The sequence below is a fragment of the Mobula hypostoma genome, chromosome 17 (genome assembly GCF_963921235.1).
Source record: "Mobula hypostoma chromosome 17, sMobHyp1.1, whole genome shotgun sequence".
In the NCBI taxonomy this organism is placed as follows: Eukaryota; Metazoa; Chordata; class Chondrichthyes; order Myliobatiformes; family Myliobatidae; genus Mobula; species Mobula hypostoma.
The window spans coordinates 8,837,816-8,860,730 of NC_086113.1; the positions used below are offsets into that span (position 1 = coordinate 8,837,816).

Here is a 22,915-nt window from a genome sequence, read left to right on the forward strand (position 1 = left end):
AACATTATCTACATCACTGACAAACAATGTGAAAAGTAGCGGTCCCAATTCCAATCCCTGAGGAACACCACTAGTCACCGGCAGCCAACCAGAAAAGGCCCCTTTTATTTCCACTCGCTGCCTCCCGCCTGTCAGCCGTTCCTCTATCCATGCCAGTATCTTTCCTGTAATACCATAGGATTTTTTTGCAAAGCAACCTCATGTGTGGCACCTTATCAAACGCCTTCTGAAAATCCAAGCAAATGGCATCCACTGCCTTTCCTTTGTCCACCATGCTTGTTACTTGCTCGAAGAACACTAACAGATTTGTCAGGCAAGATTTCCCTTTACAAAAACCATGCCGACTTTGACTTAGTTTATCATTAGTCCCCAAGTACCCCAAAACCTCATGCCCAATAATAGACTCCAACACCTTCCCAACCGCCAAGGTTAGGCTAACTGGCCTATAATTTCCTTTCTTTTGCCTTCCCCCCTTCTTAAGGAGTGGAGTGACATTTGCAATCTTCCAGTCTTCCGGGACCATGCCAGATTCAAGTGATTCTTGAAAGATCATGATCAATGCATCTGTTATCTCTTCAGCAACCCTAACTGAAAGAAGAGATAGTGAGAGATTTGAAAGTGGGAGGGGGAGGGGGAGATCCAAAATGAAAGGAGAAGACAGGAGGGGGAGGGATGGAGCTAAGAGCTGGAAAGTTGATTGGCAAAAGGGATACGAGGCTGGAGAAGGGAGAGGATCGTGGGACGGGAGGCCTAGGGAGAAAGTGATTGGGATGTAGTCCATCCAGCCCAGGTGACTTATCCACCTTAAGACCTTTGAGTTTGCCTCACATTTTTTCCTTCATAATAGCAATGACACTCACATGCATCTCTTGGCTAACGGTCCCCTCCAGGGTAGAGAGCACAATATAATAGAATTTCAAACCAATTTGAATTTAATGATGTAAGATGAGATTTGTCACAAGTACATCAAAACATTGAAACATTCAATGAAAAACAGTTTGAGGATGTGCTGGGGGCTGCCCACAAGTGTCATCATGCTTCCAATGTCAACGTAGCCTGCCACAACTTATGAACACTAACCGGTACACCTTTGGAATGTGGGAAGAAACAAGAAGCACCCAGAGGAAACTCATCAGGTCATGGGGAGAACGTACAAACTCCTTACCATCAGCAGTGGGAATTGAGCCTTGATCGCTAGCACTGAAAAGCATTACGTCAACTGCTATGTTTCTATGCCTCCCGCAAGGTGCCACAAAGGAGGATAGAGCATAAATTAAAAATTTGTATTGTTGATGGAAGCATGTTAGAATGGATTGGAAATTGGTGGTCTCATAGAATAGGGAATTAGAAGAAATGGGTCCTTTTCATACTGGATGGAGGTTACTACTGGAGTTCTACAGGGATGGGTCCTTCGCCTGTGATTGACACTGTTACATCAATAAATTGGTGACAGGGAAGTAGGTGAAAGTCATGTTGTGACAAGAATACTGAGATTCTGCAACCGCTACATAATAATTGAGTGATTTAACAAAAGTCTAGCCGACAGAGCTCAATGTGGGGAAATGTGAGGTCATGCACTTCAGAAAGAAAAAAAACCAGAAGGCGGATTATTATCTAAATGGAGACAATGTACAAGAGAGGGATTTAGGTGTTCACTTGCATGAATCACTAAAAGCTAACAGACAGGCTCAACGCAAACACGAGGAAATCTGCAGATGCTGGAATTTCAAGCAACACACACGAAAAATGCTGGTGAACGCAGCAGGCCAGGCAGCATCTCTAGGAAGAGGTACAGTCGACGTTTCGGGCCAAGACCCTTCGTCAGGACTAACTGAAAGAAAAGCTAGTAAGAGATTTGAAAGTGGGAGGGGGAGGGGGAGATCCGAAATGATAAGAGAAGACAGGAGGGGGAGGGATGGAGCTAAGAGCTGGAAAGTTGATTGGCAAAAGGGATATGAGAGGATCATGGGACGGGAGGCCTAGGGAGAAAGAAAGGGGGAGGGGGGAAGCCCAGATGATGGGCAAGGAGTATAGTGAGAGGAACAGAGGGAGAAAAAGAGAGAGAAAAAAAATGAATAATAATAAATAAATAACCGATGGGGTACGAGGGGGAGGAGGGCCATTAACAGAAGTTAGAGAAGTCAATGTTCATGTCATCAGGTTGGAGGCTACTCAGACGGAATATAAGGTGTTGTTCCTCCAACCTGAGTGTGGCTTCATCTTGACAGTAGAGGAGGCCGTGGATAGACATATCAGAATGGGAATGGGACGTGGAATTAAAATGTGTGGCCACTGGGAGATCCTGCTTTCTCTGGCAGACAGAGCGTAGGTGTTCAGCGAAATGGTCTCCCAGTCTGCGTCGGGTCTCGCCAATATATAAAAGGCCACACCGGGAGCACTGGACGCAGCATATCACCCCAGCCGACTCACAGGTGAAGTATCGCCTCACCTGGAAGGACTGTTTGGGGCCCTGAATGGTGGTGAGGGAGGAAGTGTAAGGGCATGTGTAGCACTTGTTCCGCTTACAAGGATAAGTGCCGGGAGGGAGATCGGTGGGGAGGGATGGGGGGGGGACAAATGGACAAGGGAGTCCATTGCGATAAGCAAAGGGGGGGGGTGGGAATGATGTGCTTAGTGGTGGGATCCCGTTGGAGGTGGCAGAAGTTACGGAGAATTATATGTTGGACCCGGAGGCTGGTAGGGTGATAGGTGAGGACAAGGGGGACCCTATTCCTAATGGGGTGGTGGGAGGATGGGGTGAGAGCAGATGTGTGTGAAATGGGAGAGATGCATTTGAGAGCAGAGTTGATGGTGGAGGAAGGGAAGCCCCTTTCTTTAAAAAAGGAGGACATCTCCTTCATCCTGGAATGAAAAGTCTCATCCTGAGAGCAGATGCGGCGGAGACGGAGGAATTGTGAGAAGGGGATGGCATTTTTGCAAGAGACAGGGTGGGAAGAGGAATATTCCAGGTAGCTGTGAGAGTCAGTAGGCTTATAGTAGACATCAGTAGATAAGCTGTCTCCAGAGATAGAGACAGAAAAATCAAGAAAGGGGAGGGAGGTGTTGGAAATGGACCAGGTAAACTTGAGGGCAGGGTGAAAGTTGGAGGCAGAGTTAATGAACTCAACGAGTTCTGCATGCGTGCAGGAAGCAGCGCCAATGCAGTCGTTGATGTAGCGGAGGAAAAGTGGGGGACAGATACGAGTATAGGCTTGGAACATGGATTGTTCCACAAAGCCAACAAAAAGGCCGGCATAGCTAGGACCCATACGGGTGCCCATGGCTACACCTTTCGTTTGGAGGAATTGGGAGGAGCCAAAGGAGAAATTACTAAGAGTAAGGACTAATTCCGCTAGACGGAGCAGAGTGGTGTTAGAGGGGAACTGTTTAGGTCTGGAATCCAAAAAGAAGCGGAGAGCTTTGAGACCTTCCTAGTGGGGGATGGAGGTATATAGGGACTGGACATCCTGGTGAAAATAAAGCGGTGGGGGCCGGGGAACTTAAAATCATTGAAAAAATTCAGAGCATGAGAAGTGTCACGAACATAGGTAGGAAGGGATTGAACAAGGGGGTATAAAACAGTGTCGAGGTATGCAGAAATGAGTTCAGTGGGGCAGGAGCAAGCTGAGACAATGGGTCTACCTGGACAGGCAGGTTTGTGGATCTTGGGTAGGAGGTAGAAACAGGAAGCGCGGGGAGTGGGAACTATAAGGTTGGTAGCAGTGGATGGGAGATCCCCTGAGCTGACAAAATTGGTGATGGTGTGGGAGACAATGGCCTGGTGCTCCTTAATGGGGTCATGATTGAGGGGTAAATAAGAGGAGGTATCCGCGAGTTGTCGCTGTGCCTTGGCAAGGTAGAGGTCAGTACGCCAGACTACAACAGCACCCCCCTTATCGGCGGGTTTAATAATAAGGTTAGGATTAGTGCCGAGGGAGTGGAGAGCAGAGTGTTCGGAAGGAGTAAGTTTGGAATGGGAACAAGGTGCGGTGAAGTCAAGACAGTTGATGTCCCGTTGGCAGTTAGCGATAAAGAGATCCAGAGCAGGCAGAAGACCAGAGCGGGGTGTCCATGAAGAGGAGGAGGGTTGAAGACAGGAGAAAGGGTCATCGGTGGGGGTGGAAGAGTCCTTGCCGAAGAAGTAGGCTCAGAGACGGACCCGGCGGAAGAAGAGTTCAGTCATGGTGATCACGGAACTCGCTGAGGTGTGGGCGAAGGGGGACAAAGGTGAGGCCCTTACTGAGGACAAAGCGCTCTGCCTCCGACAGTTGAAGGTTGGAGGAGATGGTAAAGACCCGGCACGGATGAGGTGGGATCAGAAGGGGGAGGGGGAGGGAGGCTGGTGGTGTCAGTGGAGAGGGGAGGGTTGGAGTGAGAGGAAGATGGAGCCTCTGAGGGCCCAGGAGTAGATGATGGGATGTGAGCGAGACGGGGTTGCAGAGTGGTGGTGGGGGAAGGGGAGACGGGAAACACAATAACAGCACATGAAGATCTGGCCTGGAGTTCAAGGCTGGAGTCGCAGCTGGTGGTTGCGCAACCACCTTGAAGGTGTCCATGGTCACTGGAGCCTGCATTGATGGCGCTGGAATCCGGGTTTTGAATATGCCCTGGGTTGAGGGAGCCAGCAAGATCAATGGCGGGGGCCGCAATCTGAAGTTCATGCCTGCTAGCGTCGGGGCCAGCAGGCTCTGGGGTCTGCAGATCTAAGATCTTGCGATCCTTGCCTAACATGACAAAGTCAAAAAAAAGCGGCGATTGCAGGCATAGATCTGACGCAGGATGAAATAACAGGCAGGTCCATTACAGACGGCAAACAGGCTCAGCAGGTAGTTAAGAGAGGCAGAATGTTACAAATGAGATTTAAAAATAGACTGGCTTTGAGGCAATTGTACAGGGTGTTGATGTTTCACTCCTCAATACTATGTGCAAACCTAAAAAAAGCAGCAGCATTAGCGAAAGTACGAAGGAGATACTCCAGGTTAACTCCTGTGATGAGAGGGCTGTTCTACCAAGAAAGACTAAGTATCTTGGGACTGCATTCTTTGGAGTTCAAAAGAATAAGGGGTGACCTCAGTCAAACACAAGATCCGAAGCAGACTTGACAGGTGGAAGTGCCTTGATCAAGGGGACACGGCTACAAAATAAGAGGCCGATCGTTTAAAACTGGAGGCAAGCAGAAATTTCTTCTTGCAATGGGTGGTTAACACAGTGGGCACCGCGGTGGCGTAGCAGTTAGCATGACGCTATTACAGCACAGGGTGTCGGAATTTAGAGCTCAATTCTGGCGTTCCCTGTAATGAGTTTGTACATCCTCCCCATTAACGCTAGTGTTTCCTCCAGGTGCTCCAGTTTCCTCCCACAGTCCAAAGATATACTGGTTAATAGGTTAATTGGTCTTTGTAAATTGTCCTATGATTAGCCTAGGTTTAAATAGTCGGGTTGCCGGGTGGTGTGGCTCGTTGGAGCGGAACTGCCTGTTCTGCACTGAGGCTCCAAATAAACAAACCGATCCTTAGAATTCTCTGTGATGGAAGTCAGATCTTTAGTAGAATTTAAAGCAGAGGTAGTTAAATGTTTGATTTTTGTAAGCACAGCAGCACCACTACATCCTTATGAGTTTGCAAAGATCTGGCAAGACATCTTCTATAGATGTGTGGTGGAGAGCGTATAGATCGGCTGCATCACAGCCTGATATGGAAACACCAACACACTTGAACAGAAAATCTAACACTTAAACTCTATTATAATGGCAAGACTGTTAGGGTTGATATATAATTAGTCAAGTTATTCCACACCTCAATTACTTCAGTGATACGCCCTCTAATGTAATTTAAATTAATTATCCTGAATACAGTCTTAAGTGATAACCATTGCCAAAACTGTTGCAAAATGTTACCTTCATGCACACAACTTTATCACCCTTGTGAATATACTTGATGCTTTTGTAAGCGTGACTTCCTTGCCACATGCTTTGATACTTTTATCCAGCTGGCATTACTTATTTTTAAGCTTGACAGTAAGTGCTAGCAAGAAAACATAATGAGGGGGAAAACATAACTGAGCACAAGAGCCTTCCCGCCCAACATTCTCAGGTGCACTTTTAGAGAGGCCACTGAAAAGATACTTGGAGAATGAACATCCTTCCCAGTTCAGATGCATTGAAGTCAGGTGTACTTGCAACCACTGCAGAACAATTTCCAGCATCTGCAGATTTCCTCGTGTTAAGGTTAGCACACGCAGGGACTCAAGGTTGAGCCAAAGTTCAACTCATGCTTGGATCCCTCAAAGTTACCACACAAGTTAATAGGGTGGTTAAGAAGGCAATGGTGTGTTGGCCTTCATTATTGACTTCAAGAGCTACAGGGTAATGTGGCAGGTTACAGCACACAGAATACTGAGTCCTGAAGAAGGGTCTTGGCCCGAAACATCGACTGTTTATTCATTTCCATGGATGCTGCCCAACCTGCTGAGTTCCTCCAGCATTTTGTGTGTGTTACCTTGGAATATTGTGTTCAGTTCTGTTCGCTTCATTATAGGAAGGATGTGGAAGCTTTACAGAGGATGCAGAGGAGAGTTAGAGGATGCTACCTTGACTGGAGGGCATATCTTATGAGGATTAGCCCTAGCTATCCTCTTTGAAGCAAAGGAGGATGAGAGGTGACTTGACAGAGGTGTACAAGATGGTAGGAAGCATAGGTCGAGTGGACAGCCAGAGACATTTTCCCTGGGTGGAAATGGCTAATACAAGGGGCATAATTTTAAGGAGATTAAAATAAAGTACTGGGGAGGTGTCAGAGGTTGTTTTTTTTTAAACACAGAATGTGGTTGGTGCATGAAACTCCCTGCTAGGGATGGAGACAGAGGCATTTAAGGAGCTCTTAGATAGTCACATGGATGATAGAAAAATGAAGGGCTATGAAAGAGGGAAGGGTTAGATTGATCATAAAGTAGGTTAAAAGTTCAACACAACATCATGGGCCAAAGGGCATGAACTGAGCCATAATGTTCTTTGTTTTATGTAACCTGTGTTACACAGGCTACCTCCACACTGGTTTGTTCTTATCCATGCCTGTTCTGGATTTCCTCCTATTCTGTCAGCTGTCAGTTACATTAGTACTATATTCATCTGTAGGTAACACTGAAGCATGAAGCATGAAACTTTCTTTCTTTACAAATTGTGAATGATGCATTTGTTCACTTTAAAATAAGAGAGGGCCTTTATTGCTGCAAGAAAGAAAAAAACATTTATTTGTTTTACTAAGGTTTATATTTCCAATGAATACCGCTAAGATGCAAAAAAAATAGAATTAAGATTTTTGTTTGAGCTGTTTAACAATTTACTGGTTTTTCAAAAGTGAAGAGAGTTCAGTCTACATACAATAATCCCTCAGTTTTCTTCAGATAGTTCAGTAGATTTGTTTTATCAAAAGGGTGTAATTAATTAACTAATTTCTTTTAGAGATACAGCACAGAGTTGGTCCTTCCAGCCCTTCGAACCACGCTGTCCCAGCAACCCCGACAAACCCAATTAACCCTAACCTAATCATGGGACAATTTTTGTTTTTACAATGAAAAATTAACCTACCTGGTACAAATTTGGACGGTGTGAGAAAAACAGAGCATAAAGGGAAAAATCCATGCATTCCACAAAGAGGACAAACAGAGCCTCCTTACAGAATGGTGCCAGAATTGAAATTCCAAACTCCGAAATATCCTGAGCTGTAACAGCATCACGCTGCGTGCAATAATTACTGTATTCAGCTAGTTCAGTATATTTGACCTGATGGTTGTGCAAAAATAAAATCAACAATTTTATTTGCTGTGGACATCAAACTGACCAGTAACGAGGATAATTATTTATATAGCTACTTGTCACAATGGCTAATACCTTACACTGGTGAGAATGCTAACTCTCGTAGCTATAGAGGTGTACAAGATAGTAAGAGGAATAGATAGAGTGGATAGCCAGCGCCTCTTCCCCAGGGCACCACTGCTCAATACAAGAGGACACGGCTTTAAGGTAAGGGGTGGGAAGTTCAAGGGAGATACTAGAGGAAGGTTTTTTTACTCAGAGGGTGGTTGGTGCGTGGAATGCACTGCCTGAGTCAGTGGTGGAGGCAGATACACTAGTGAAATGTAAGAACTACTAGACAGGTATATGGAGGAGTTTAAGGTGGGGGCTTATATGGGAGGCAGGGTTTGAGGGTCGGCACAACATTGTGGGCCGAAGGGCCTGTACTGTGCTGTACTATTCTATGTTCTATACAACAGCTAAACCTGCAATCTGTAAACACAAGAGATTCTGTAGATGCTGGAGATCCAGAGTAACACACACAAAATGCTGGAGGATCTCAACAGCTCAGGCAGCATCTACGGAGAGAAATAAGCAGTCAATGCTTTGGGCTGAGACTTCGACTCAGATGAAATTTCAACTGTTTATTCCCATCCAGCATTTTGTATGTCTAATACAGAAATCTGTATGGCTATATCCATTAACAGTAAATGTTTAAAAGTACAACAATATAGAGTCGGAGTCATAGAAAAGTACAGCCCAGAAACATTTAAACCATTTAAAATGCCTATCTGCACCAGGACCATAGTAGTCCCATCTCATGTACCTATCCAAACTTCTCTTAAACAATGAAATCGAGCTTGCATGCACCACTTGCACTGGCAGCTCATTCCACACTCTCATGAACCGTCTGAGTGAAGAAGTTTCCCATCGTGTTCGCCTTAAACTTTTCACCTTTCATCCTGAACCCATGACCTCTAGTTGTAGTCCGTCCCAAACTCAGTGGAAAAAGCCTGCTTAATGTATCATATCTATACCCTCATAATTTTGAGAAGATCGTAATGAATTTAATTTTGCCATAGAGACCTTAAAACTCGCAATAAAAAAAATACAAGATAGCAGATATGGAAAAGGCCCTGGGTTTTCTTTGTTCCAGCATGACATAAAAATAACTGTGATGTAAAATAGGAAGTTTAAAATATTTTAATGGTTTTTGTATTGTTTACCAAGTAATGCCTTTGAACAATTACAAGTTTACACAAGAGTTCAGTTTGCTCAAGAGTCTTTCCATTAACTAATGAAAAATATACTTTCATGATGACAGCAATTTTTCACCACGTATTTAGTATATACTTTCATCAACAATATATCTAATGACTGCCAAATACTTTCTTTATACACAAAAGAAAATTGGATTGTACCTGAACACCTGACTCCCTGTGCTATCAGGCCCCACATGAAGTTGGCACAGTATTCACACCAGTGAGGACCTCTGAATGTATGGACCTGCGAGACAAAAGATGGATAAACTTGAAGGCTGGAGCCAGATGGTACGACAGATGGAACGCACAAAAGCACAGGTCACAAAGCGTAGAGCAGGAATCGACACATGAAACCCTCTTTGTAGAACAAGGTCCTTCTTACACACTTCTTTAAGAGTTGCAAGGTTTTTTTTTCCTATTTAGAATCAGCACCAGAAACGGAATCAGGTTTAATATCATTGGCATATTTTGTAAAGTTTGTTTTTTTTGTGGCAGCAATACAGAGCATTTTTTTTCAAAAGCCATGAGTTACAATAAGATATATATTTAAATAACTACTGCAAAACACATATATGAAAAATTAAATTAAATAAGTAGTGCTCATAATGTCAGTGTAGCTTACAATCATTTTTGATTTAAACTTGTTCCATGGTTTAGTTTTATCACATGATTTGTAAGAATCAGCAAAATAAAGTTCAAAGTATATTTATTATTTAAGTATGCAGTGTACCACCCTAAGAATCATCTTCCCACAGAGACAACCACGAAACAAAGAAACACCATTCAAAGAAAACATCAAACACCCAATGCACAATAAGAAGAACAAATCACTCCAATGGCTAAAAGAGAATGAATATTAAATATCTATATATTAAACAGTCTAGAACTGTCCACTTTAGTTCAGCTGAGTTTAGCACTGTGTAGTTCATGCCGAGCCCCTCCTCCCCATCGCATTGCGCGAACAGCAAAAAAAAAGAGCGACCAGAAACACATGAAATACGAACCGCAGGGTCCTCCAAAACAAGTCCAAAGCCTCGGACACTAAACATCAAACATAAGGGTCCTCCTTCAGCAAAAAGTCTCGCATCCACAAGTTGCGCCGATCAATCCTTGCCGCATGGACCCAAGACTCCTGCACCTTCACTTAGAGGGAGACTGGTCTAATGAAGACAGGTGGCACAAACACCTGCTCGTCTTCTGCTCTCATCCTCATTTATTTCAATCTTGCTTGATGCTTTAATCGGTGGTGAGTAACAAAGCCTATAATGGGTTTGCACTACACCATTAGACCAGGTAAACTCTCTTACTTAGAAGAAAGATTGAATGTATTCCTCATTAAGCAATATAAAAATTATTCCTGGAAGATCATCTAAGCAGTGACAGGCCTACCTTTCTTTAATGAAGAAAAATAGTTTCAGCTTTCTTCAGTAGAAGACCAAACAATCTTTCTCTACCAGATGATGCTACTGAGAGTCAAACAGATATTGCAATTGTCAGGACTTTTACCCACTCAAGATTATGTACCATTCTTTTCCTGGTGAGACTGAATCAAATTTACAGAATTCAATTTAACAATTTGCAATGTCAGGAATTTGAATTCACACCCATTGGGGAACAACATTAATACATTATACGTTCTTTGTTCCATATATTTGTAGATGTGCCTATACAAAGTGAGGACACCTCAAACATTTATTATGGAGGTAAATCGAAGATGCTATCTCAGAAGGCAGACAGGACAAATGGCAGATTCAATTAGCTTTGTGACATTACTAAATACTGCTCTGCATTTTTCCATACACGTACCGAGTTCAGCATCCATTATTAGGGACGCCCACTATCCAGGCCATGCTCTATTCTCGCTGGAGGTATAGGAGCCTTAGTCCCACACCAGGTTCAGGGATAGTTACTACCTTACAACCATCAAGCTCCTGAACCAGCATGGATAACCGCTCAACTCAATTCCACAAGCTACGGACTCACTTTCAAGGTCTCTGTAAGTTGATATACTCAGTATTATTTATTTATTACATTTTTTATTTGCACAATTTATCTTCTATTGCACATTAGGTATCTGTCAGTCTCTAAATTAAAAACTATATTTGATACATATGAAAAATATCTTGGATACTTCTCTATTTATGAATTCATAATATTTTGTTTATGGATTCTTTTTCCTTGTGTTAAGTATATGGGATATTATTCATAGTTCACTGTGACACTGAAAATAAATACTCATATTATTTATTACATCCCAGTAAACATAGATGAATATTAAAGGCATCATTATGATGAGATATTCTATTAATTCAACACAGTGGAAAAAATACGTTCAGCTGTGCGCTCCCAGTCCTCACCATTCTATTCTTTTTACTGTCTAATTTTCACTATATCTGGAAGGGCCTGCTATCATTCTGTATCTCTCAATAAATAAACCTGGAACACAGCAACCCTGTTCTTCCAGTCAAGATGGTGCTGGGGTATGGTCTCCATCGAAGTTGTCTCTCTTTTTTTTTTAGGCTTGTGGTGATTTCTATCAGAACAAAGAGGGGAGTTAGAGATCAGGTTCGGGTTTAGGGACAGGGATGTGGGAGAGTTGGAGGTCCATAAGACATTGGAGCAAAATTAGGCCATCTGGCCCATCAAGTCTGCTCCGCCATTCAATTATGGCTGATCCTTTTTTCTTAATCTCCTCCTCAACCCCAGTTCCCTGCCTTCTCTCTGTAACCTTTGATGCCATGTCCAATCAAGAACCTATCAACCTCTGCCTTAGATACACCCAACGACCTGGCTTCCACAGCTGCATGTGGCAACAAACTCCACAAATTCACCACCCTTTGGCTAAAGAAATGTCTCCGCATCTCTGTACTGAAAGGGCATCCCTCTATCCTGAGGCTGTGCCCTCTTGTCCTAGACTCCCCCACCATGGGAAACATCCTTTCCACATCTACACTGTCTAGGCCTTTCAACATTTCAAAGGTTTCAATGAGATCCCCCCTCATCCTTCTGAATTCCAGCAAGTACAGACCCAGAGCCATCAAAAGTTCTTCATTTGATAACCCTTTCATTCCTGGAATCATCCTTGTGAACCTCCTCTGGACCCTCTCCAATGCCAGCACATCTTTTCTAAGATGAGGGGCCCAAAACTGCTCACAATACTCAAGGTGAGGCCTCAGCATCACATCCTTACTCTTGTATTCTGTACCTCTTGAAATGAATGCCAACATGGCAATTGCCTTCCTCACCACCAACTCAACCTGCAAGTTAACCTCCAGGGTGTTCAGCACAAGGACTCCCAAGTCCCCGTGCATCTCAGATTCCTGGATTTTCTTCCCGTTTAGAAAATAGTCCGCACATTTATTTCTACTACCAAACTACATGACCATGAATTTTCTAACATTGTACTTCATTTGCCACTTTCTTGCCCATTCTCCTAATCTGTCTAAGTCCTTCTGCGTCCTACCTGTTTCCTCAATGCCACCTGCCCTTCCACCAATCTTCATATCATCTGCGAACTTGGCAACAACGCCATCTATTCCATCATCTAAATCAGTTATATACAGCATAAAAAGAAGTGGTCCCAACTGTGGTAAACCATGTATATATGTTGTAACTCGGTTACCTGCCTGGACACACCCCTCTGCTGACTGCCCCTGTGGCTCCTCCCACAGAGTCCTGTATAAAGGTGTTCGTCTTGCCCCTCCCCCTCAGTCCGGGGGCAGACACTCACTGTGGAGGTCGTATTGTACAGCGAATAAAAGCCTTTCAGTATTTTACCAAACCTCAGTCTTTTGGAGTAATTGAAGGTGCTTCACCAACACCAACCCCTGCAAAACACAGGTCAAGCCAGAGTCTAGGCCTCTGCTCCGCACTCAAAGGCCAACGAAGTGGCCATGCAACGACAGACATCAGTAGACAGATGATGGACTGGCAAGCACTGTGGACGAAGCCCAATGATGGTGAGGGTGGCTCCCAGGTCGGAATGTTCCAGGAATGGAGGTTTGTGCCGGCAGGTGGCATGAGGGCCGGTGACCTCCTAGGTCAGCGAGTCAGTGACTCCACAATTTGAGGCCTGGAATTCGGGGGTCACATCTTTAGCAAATCCAGAGTTTGAGGCCTGAAGTTTGGGGTCCTGCCATCAATGAGTCTTGGGGTCAATACGGAAGATCAAAAGAAGACTGAATGCCAAGGACCAAAGTCAGTCAGTCTGGAAGTTGAGCATCGATGGCTGAAGCCCTGGGTTTACAAGTCTGCTGGGGAAGTTGAAGGCCCGATGTCTCCAAATTCATGAGTCCAATGGAGGCTGCAGGCAGCCTGTTCTGAGGGCTGGAGGACTAACTTTGTGTGTGAATGGATAGGTGGGTGGAGAAGGGAGGAAAGGGGCTCGTTTTCCTGGTGTTTTTTCAAAGCTGTTGTTCTGCTGTTGCTTGGGTTGTTTGGCATCTGTGCAGTAACACTTGCAGGCTGCCCCTAGCATATCCTTTGGTTGTTTTGGTTGTTAACGTGAATGACACACATCACTGAATGTTTTGATATGCATGAATCTGAATCTCCCCACTCTAAAAGGATTTTCTTTACTGAAGAACAGTGGAAGCAGACTCCTTATTTTTTTAAAAGACAGAGATAGGTAGATATTTGGCAAGCAAGGAGTTAAAGATTACTGTGGGAAGATGTACTGTAAATGTGTTGTTGAATTTACAGTAAAATAGGTTATGATTTTATGGAATTGTAGAGTTGGCTCAAGGGTTGAAATAGCCTACTGCTGCTTCTAATTGCATTTATTAATGACTCTTGTCGCTTGTTATACCAGTCAAAGTGGATCAGAGCCAGAAGGAAAATGCTCAGCAGGAAGATAATAATGTTCACTGACCAAATTATATTAAATGCTAACTATGTTATGAATCTGTACAGAAGACCATTGTCTTATATATATTTTCCCAGTTTTGTTTTCTGGTGAAGTCAGTAACAGGGGAGTGATGCAGCTATTCATGAAAAGTCAATTAAATAATTTTGAAAATCAAGGCAGTCATTGTAAAATACATTTGTCAAGATACAGTTTTAACTCTATGAATGCTAACCCCAAGGGCATTTGAAATCACAAATGTTTTCATACTGTGGACATTCTACAAATCTAAATGCATATGAATTTAAACTGGAAAGAATGAATGTATTTATACAAGGCACTTATACTTCCTCAAGGCATCACCTACAGCAGAGGTTCCCAAACGTTTTTATGTCATGGACCCTTACCATTAATCGAGGGGTCCATTCAAAGATTCAAAGGGCATTTATCAAAGAATGCACAGATCATACAAACTTGAGATTTGTTTGCTTATGGGTAGCCATCAACTGAGAAACCCAAAAGAACCCAATTAAAGCAAAAAAAGAATAAAAATAAAAATAACAGACCAGCACTCGATGCGCAAGAGAAAACAAAAACACAAATCGTGCAAACAAATGAAGCAAACAACAACATTCCAAATCAAAATAGAGTCCTCAGATCTGAACCCCAAAGCAGCCTGGAGCAGGCCTAAAGCCTCGCTAATCAGTTCATCATATTAGCGGGCACGAAGCACCATGGCTGGGGCAATTCATGAACCCCTCGCCTAACCAGGTTTCAGATGGTATTTTTATTTTTATTCTTTTTTTTATTTAATTGGGTTTTTTTTGGGGTTTCTTGCTTTGTGGCTACCTGCAAACAAACAAATCTCAAAGTTGTATAATCTGTATTTTCTTTGATAATAAATGTACTTTGAATTGACTGCTCGGTTCATGGCTTTAAAGACAATTAATTACTTGATATGAAATTAAGAAGTTAAATGCAGCAGTCAATTTGTGAATGGCAAAATCACATAAATAACAATGGTTATCATCATGGGGTTTCTTACCCCATGTAAGATCTTAACAAATCTAGTTTTAGATCTTAACAAATAGATCATAACATGGACAAGATAATGAGAAAATCTGCAAACACTGGAAATCCAAGCAACACATCGTCGCCTCAGTTGGCCACTTTATTAACTCGCCATACACCAACTCGTTTATGCAAGAATCTAATCAAAGTTCAAAGTGTATTTATTTTCAAAGTACATAAAAGTCACCATATTCTATCCTGCCATTCATTTCTTGTTGGCTTTCATAGAAACACGATCATGATCAACCAATCATATGGCAGCAACTCAATGCATGGAATCATGCAGACATGTTCAAGAGGTTCAGTTGTTGATCCGACGAAACAGAATGGGGAAGAAATGTGAATTTGTCTGCAGACTGTTGGTGCCAGACTGGGTGGTTTGAGTATCTCAGAAACTGCGGATCTAACAGCAAATTCTTAGTGCATGTAAATGTACGTGGTGAATAAATCTGATCCTTGATTATGCCAGGGGAAATATCTCATCTTCTTCTAGCTTCTCAACCCTATAAGAATTTCATATGTTTCTCATTCTTCTAAATGCAGTGGTAGCTCAGCACCTGCCATTCTTAGCTTTCAGAATTAAAGACCCAGTTTGCCATGCTTTTACTCATTCATTCAGGCTATCCATATCCCCCCACGAAGCAATATCCTTATAAAGCCACCATCACCTAGCATAGTGTCATGAGTAAACCTGTATGACTATCATACTCAATCCACTCATCCTTAAGATTGACATACATTATGAACAGACAAGTCTCAGCAATCATCCTTGCATTGCAGTTACCCAACTAAGCTATTCCAGAACCCGCTGACTGTGGTAAGATGGCTTATAAGGTTGAGTTTTGTAAGATCACTGGCTTGATCGCACTGCTACAGAGAGGGGAGACTGCGTTTGGATAGCCGAGGAATCGCTCCGCTGCCGGAGAGGGAAAGGCCTGCTGCTGTGCCCAGAGAATGTTCCCAGGTTTTCTGCGTTTTGGATATGGACTTAGACTGTAGACTTCTTTTCAGACTTAGTTTTTTATATATATATATATTCCCTGTTTTTCACCCAATCTTTCTTGTTTTTTGTGTGGGGGAGAGGGGGATTTGGGGGTCAATCTGCTTTTGTTCATTTTTCTTGTGTGGGGAGGAGGGATTTGGGAGTTAATGATCATACTTCCGTTCTTCTCTTTCTTGGTTCTGTGGCTATCTGGAGAAGAAGAATTTCAGAGCTGTATACTTTGATAATAAATGATCCTTTGAAACTACTGCACCTCTTTCAAAACCTTGGGATGCCCCGAATGAAATTTCAGTTAAATAATTAATTTTTTATAAATTCTAAATGTTAACACAGGTGATACTTGTTAACACAGGTGATACTTATTATCACTATTCAGGTTATGTAAATTCACAATACAGAATTCAGAAATCACCTTCCAATATGTTTGAGAAAAGAATTCCCTCCTGTTGTAGGGGAAAGAATAGTGAGGTCTAATAACTAGTCAGTGGCGGGATGGAGATAGAGTATGTCTCCACCAATGGAGGTGTAAGGTGCTCCTTCCATCCATTCACTAGCCTGCAGGTCACTCTTGGACAATGTGTAGCACCTGCTTCGCCCCCTCCCCCTGATCAGGGTGATGTGAAGCCAATGGGAGCAGGTGGTGGATGGTCTTACGAGCAGATGGTGCATAACACAAGACCCGGTTATGTGACCACTGACGCTAGGCAGACAATCTCTGAAGAATATTGATAATGACTAGAATCACCCATCTTATAAAGACACTGCCCAGAAAAAGGCAATGACAGAACACTTCTGTAGAAAATTTTGCTAAGAACAATCATGGCCATGGGACCACTATCGCCCACATCATACGACACAAGACGTGATGATGTTAATGAATAACGAGTAAATAATGACAGAGATTGTGCTAATGTGGTAACAGGGAAATACAGACAAAAGTAGAGACATGGAACACAGCAGCAAGAACTTCACTAATTGTGTTATAGTGTGCACCTATTTTCATAGAAAATTGGATTTGCTGTCAGACCTGTGGATAATCATTTTATTCTGTAATTAGCACCTAGTCTGCTACTTAATTAAGTCTTCCTGTAGCCACCGTTCTGTTATCAAAATGTAATTTAAATTATAAACACGAGAAATTCTGCAGATGCAGTTATCCGGAGAAACACATACTTAAACTGCTGGAGGAACTCTGTGGAAATAAATAAACAATTGATGTTTTTGGGCTGAGACCCTTTCTTCAAAGGCTTTTCGGACCTACTGAGTTCTTCCAGCATTTTGCACGTGTTACATAATTTAATTACTTTCAATTTGCTTTTATTCCGATAATGTGTCTTACCCTTCCTAACTAGAGTAACACATGTTTAGCCCATCTCTTCCTGTTCCTTTTTTCACACAACCTGTTATTCTTCACCATTTCCATTTTCTCTGACTTCCATGAAGGCAGACACACAATGGTTTAATTCCTCTGCCATTGAGAGAAGAGTAAGAATGGCAAATGCAATGTTAGCATTAATTTCGAGAGAACGAGAATAGAAAAGCAAGGATGTAATGCTGAGACTTTGAGGTGTTGATCAGTTTTGGGCCTGATATTGAAAGAAGGATATGCTGCGCTGGACAGGGTCCAGAGGAGGTTTGCAAGAATGAACCTGGTAATGAAAATGTTCATGTTCGATGGGGGTATACAAAGCACACAGATATTTCAGCATGCTGTTACTGACAAGACAGAACTAAAGTCGACTAAGGCCTTGCTGCAAATTGGGATTTCTTCATTTAAGATTAGGCTTCAAAGTTCAAAATTCAAAGTTAATTTATTATCATATACAACCCTGAGATTCATTTTCTTGTGGGCATTTTGATTAAATCCACAATAGAATAATAACCATAATAGAATCAATGAAAGACCGCAACAGCTCGGACGTTCAACCAGTGCACAAAAGATACCAAACCGTGCAAATACAGAAAGAAAGAAATAATAATTTTTAAATAAATAAATAAATAATAAATATTGAGAACATGAGGTGAAGTGTGCATGAAGGTAATAAATCTACTTTGACCTTTTAATTTTGAGCATGGTGACAGGCCAATCCAATCACACCATGTGACCAATTAACCTACTAACCCGTATGTCCTTGACACCTGGGAGGAAACTGGAACACGTGGAGGAAACCCATGAGGTCACAGAGAGAATGTACAAACTGTTTACAGACACTGACAGAACAGAACTTGAGTTGCTGGCGTCCTAACACTAACTGCTACGCTACTCTGCCGTTTTAATAGCAAAACATTAAATAATGTGCAAAATTAACATTATGAAAATATTAACATAACCACAGCTAACAAGAGAATGCAATTAAATGTGGTACAGCACATAAATGGAATAAAACGTTGGCATTAAGGTTTGTGGGGCTAACGCTTCAAGCAAGCAATACTCCTCTTCTATCTGTGCTGAATGTTAGGTGATCAAATGATCAGAATCAAGTTTAATATCACTGGCAAATTCCGTGAACCTCTGCGGTAATGCCTTCTACAAAGTCTGTTTGGAGTCAGGTCAAATTCATGTTTTGGAATGGCCAGATCAGAGTCCAAACCCAACTGAGATGCTGTGGCATGACCTGAAGAGGGCTGTTCAAGCTAGGTATCCCAGAAATATTGATGAACTGAAACTGTTTTGTATGGAGAAATGGTCTAAAATTTCCTCTCACCACTGTGCAAGTTTGATCAGCAGCTACAGGAAACATTTGGTGGAGGTTATTGCTGCTAAAGAAAGTTCTACCAGTTATTAGATACAAGGGTTTGCATACTTTGCCAGCCTGGACTGTGAATGATTAAACAATGTGTTCAATAAAGACATGAAAAGTACAATTGTTTGTGTGTTATGTTTAGGTAGATTGTGTCTGTCTATTATTATGACTTAGATGAAGATCAGACCACATTTTATGAGTAATTAGTGCAGAAAAACAGGTAATTGCAAAGGGTTCGCGAACTTTTTCTTGCAAATATGTATATATTTAATTTAACCTTTTAAAATATACATAAGCAGTACAAAAAGAGAAAAAAAGTAGTGAGGCAGTGTTTGTGGGTTCAATGTCTATTCCGAAATCTGATGGCAGAGGAAGAATCTGCTTCTGAGTCATTGTGTATGTGTCTGCAGGCTCTTGTACCTCAACAATGCAAGAATATCAGAGCAACAGGCTGCCAGAAAGCTATGAAGACTATTAGACTATTTTCAATTAAGTTTTGTATTCAGAATTTATTTCCAAACTTCTTTGTAAAACTAAAATGGTAACTGTTAGATGTGAGTGCAGAAGCTGAAACTTGGAACAGAAAACTACCTGCTAGAGGAACTCAGCGGCTCAAGCAGTATTTGTTGGGGAAAGAAACTGTGGATATTTTGGGTCACAAACCAGCATAATTTTGATGTAGGGTTACATTATTTCATTTCAAAGCTCCTTTGATCATAAGACATAGGAGCAGAATTAGGCCATTTGGCCCATCGAGCCTGCTCTGCCATTCAATTATGGCTGATTTATTATCCCTCTCTGAGATAATTATTGTAATTTAAGATTATTGCTTTATCATTCTCAACAAGAATAGCTTTTCATTCACCCATGGCTTCCAGCTCTTAGTTACTAGTCTAATTACATTTTAGTAGAAATATGAGTTTTATGTCTGGATTGTTACTGGCAACCAAATAAGGGAAAATATTTCAATTCTGGAAACCAAACACCATTTATTACCTGGTTTGATGAAGCCACATAACTGCAATTGCATAAGGTCAATGAAATGCGACAGAATAAATCAACAAGTATAGAGATTTCTGAATCCTGTTTATTTTTCACTGACATGTTGTGTAACGTGTTGCTTAGTGGCAGCAGTATAATGCAATACATAAAAAATTACTGTTCGTTATAATAAAACCATAAAATATAAGGAGCAGAAGTAGGCCATTTGGCCCATCAAGTCTACTCTATCATTCCAACATGGCTGATTTATTTTCCCTCCCAACCCCATTCGCCTGCCTTCCCCTTTGACACCCTTACTAATCAAGAAACTATTAACCTTTGCTTTCAATATAACCATTGCCACTTTGACCTTTATAAAATATTGACCAAATCACAATACTTCAACACTTGACAAACAGCACGACAAAAGTGCAATATTTTGGTTCATTACCAAGATGTATGGTGTCAAAAATTCTAATTTTGGTGGTGTACAGTATGTAATCTGAGCAAAAAGAAATAGATTTTACGTATGCATCATAACTGCACATAAAAGGGGGTAATTGCACTGGATGCATTATAATTCTTTTGAAAGAATCTACCAAAGGTTTTTGTTTATTCTCTTGTCAATCACAATGCTAGCTCTTCTCATTGCCGTACCCATCATCAACATGTGTTGTGTCATATGACATCATCATTATGTGCTGTGTCGTATGATGTGGGCAATCATGGTCTTTCCATGACCATGGATTGATCTTGATAATTTTTTCTACAGAAGCGGTTTGCCATTGCCTTCTTCTGGGCAGTGTCTTTGCAAGATGGGTGACCCCAGCCATTATCAATGCTCTTCAGAGATTATCTGCCTGGCCTCAGTGGTCGCACAACCAGGACTTGTGATATGCACCAGTTGCTCATATGACCATCTACTCCCATGGCTTCACATGACCCTGATCCAAGGGCTGAGCAGATGCTACATCTTGCCCTACAGGCCAGCGGAGGGAAGGAGTGTCTTACACCTCCTTTGGTAGAGATGCATCTCCACTCCGCCAGACTAATGGCCATACTAAATGCATATTTGTTTACTTAGAGATACAGTGTGGAACAGGCCCATTGGCCCCATGACCTGCGCTGCCCAGAAACCCACCTACTTCACCCTGGCTGGCACCATCTGAAAGGCATTTGTATGTTCTCCCTGTCAGTGCATGGGTTTCCTCCACGTGTTCCAGTTTCCTCCCACATTCCAAAGACGTACTGGTTAGTAAGTTCATTGGTCATTGTAAACTGTCCCATGATTAGGCTAGGGTTAATACTTGGGTTGCTGGGCAGCGCAGCTCATTGGGCAGAATGGGCACTGTGTCTCTAAATAAATGATCATACAGACATAAGAACATTTCAAACTTAAACATGTTTCACTGTTCATTGTACTTTCGAGAATGCGTAACTGTGAACTGCCAAACAGGAATGTGATTAGCTTTCCAACAGTAAACAGCTTGATACTTCAAATTACCAAATGAGCAGCAACGTGTGGCAAAAATGTATAGCAGCCTGAATAGCTTGTAGGACTTTGACTTACATCAAAAGCCAGCAATATCATAAAGGATCCACCCACCCTGCTCATGGACTGTTTGTCCCACTCCCAGCAGGAAAGAGGGTTCGTAGCATTCACGCCAGGGCCACCAGACTCAGAAACAGTTATTTTCTCCAAGCAGTAAGTGATCAACACCTCCACCAACTCCCAAAACCACTACTTAATCATTTCCTGTCAGTCACATAATGTACAGCTACTCCTGTACCGAACGTTATCTTCTGTATCTAAGCTCCCTTGTGTATTTACATTCATTATGTTTTTTGTTAAAAATCATTGTGTTCTTTATCTCACTGTGTTTTCTTTGCGTTGCATCGTTTCTGAGTAACAATTATTTTGTTCTCTTTTACGTTTGTGTACTGGAAATGACATAAACAATCTTGAAGTTCTTTGCAAAGTGAATTTCCATTTTCAAATCACAGAACTCTGAGCAATTCCATTATCTATAGAAGTGAGAAGTAAGAGAAGGCAGCTGTTGTGCTTGTGCAGACTTCCAGCATGTGCAAGCATATCTACAGTTGCTTTACTCCTTTGTGAGAGAAACATTCTCAATCATATAAAGTTTTACTTTCAAACCATTTTAAGTAGATACAATTAAAGACTTCTGCTGCAGAAACATTCTCAATCATATAAAGTTATATTTTCAAATCATTTTTAATTATATACTATGAAAGACCAATTTTTTCAGGAAAACAAACATGAAAACTGAACCCCAATTCTGATATAAAGACATTTATGTAAAGCTTCAAGCATGATAAAGAAACATAAACATGTTTAAAATTCCAGTATATGTTGCTTCTAGATACATCTGTGGTCCTCATATTTTAAATGAAAAACTGCAGTGACGGGGAAGCAAATTTGAACAACTTCTGATCAGAACATACATTAAGAGCAATAGTCATGCATAGTGGATTTGCTAATTACAAGTGTCTAGTGTCATTGGACAGAGCATTTTTAAATCAACAAATCTATATAAAGAAAAACAGCCTTACCTTAAAATTGTGAGCTTTCTCATAATTGAAGTTGTTCTCATTTTGCTTCAAGGCAGCCCTTCTGACAAGCGAGGTGATCTGTGAATAGGCAAAAAGTTTCAGAGGTTGCCATAACACTGTACTCCTTCTACCCACTTTCATCCCCAAGCTCACAGCCACCATCTCTTGATGTTTTGTATCCTTTTTAGTTTTGTGCATAACAGAGGGATGTGTCAGTTCACTCCCCGACCAGAGTTTCTGAGACGGCATGGCATTAGGGTCTGAGCAACATTCCCTGTCCTCTGTGCAGTGGAGTTTCTCAAGTTTGCCCAGCAGCTGCTAATGTTAGTAACCAAAGTGGCAGCAGCTGTACTCCATTCGGCCGAGACCTCAGGCATGTGACTTGAATGGGCTGTCTTGTGTGATGGAGGGGACTTGTGCATCTGAAAGAGCCTTTGCTCTAAGGTCTGTGTGAGCACTCGAGACAGACGTGTGCTGCAGACAAAAGCTCACATTCATGAACCCTGCAAAACCTTGGCAACCGTTTCCAGACAGACGCTGAAGAAACTTTAGGCAGGGGGTGGTACCTCTGCACCCTAAGACCACTGCGGATTTCAAAGAGCTGATCCGTTCTGCATGGTACCACATTAAAGAAACCCGCTCAGA

The 22,915-nt window shown here is 42.0% G+C and overlaps 1 protein-coding gene across 1 annotated transcript in view; it reads right to left on the minus strand.

Moving 5' to 3' along the window:
• The window catches only part of chn2 (chimerin 2), a 270,611-nt gene that overhangs the window by 30,379 nt on the left and 217,317 nt on the right, over positions 1–22,915 (minus strand). The window contains exons 7-8 of the mRNA XM_063069528.1: positions 22,271–22,348; positions 9,214–9,298 (exon numbers count right to left, since the gene is read on the minus strand). Of these exons, the coding sequence (XP_062925598.1) occupies positions 9,214–9,298; positions 22,271–22,348 (163 nt within the window). The remainder of the gene's footprint in view (positions 1–9,213; positions 9,299–22,270; positions 22,349–22,915) is intronic.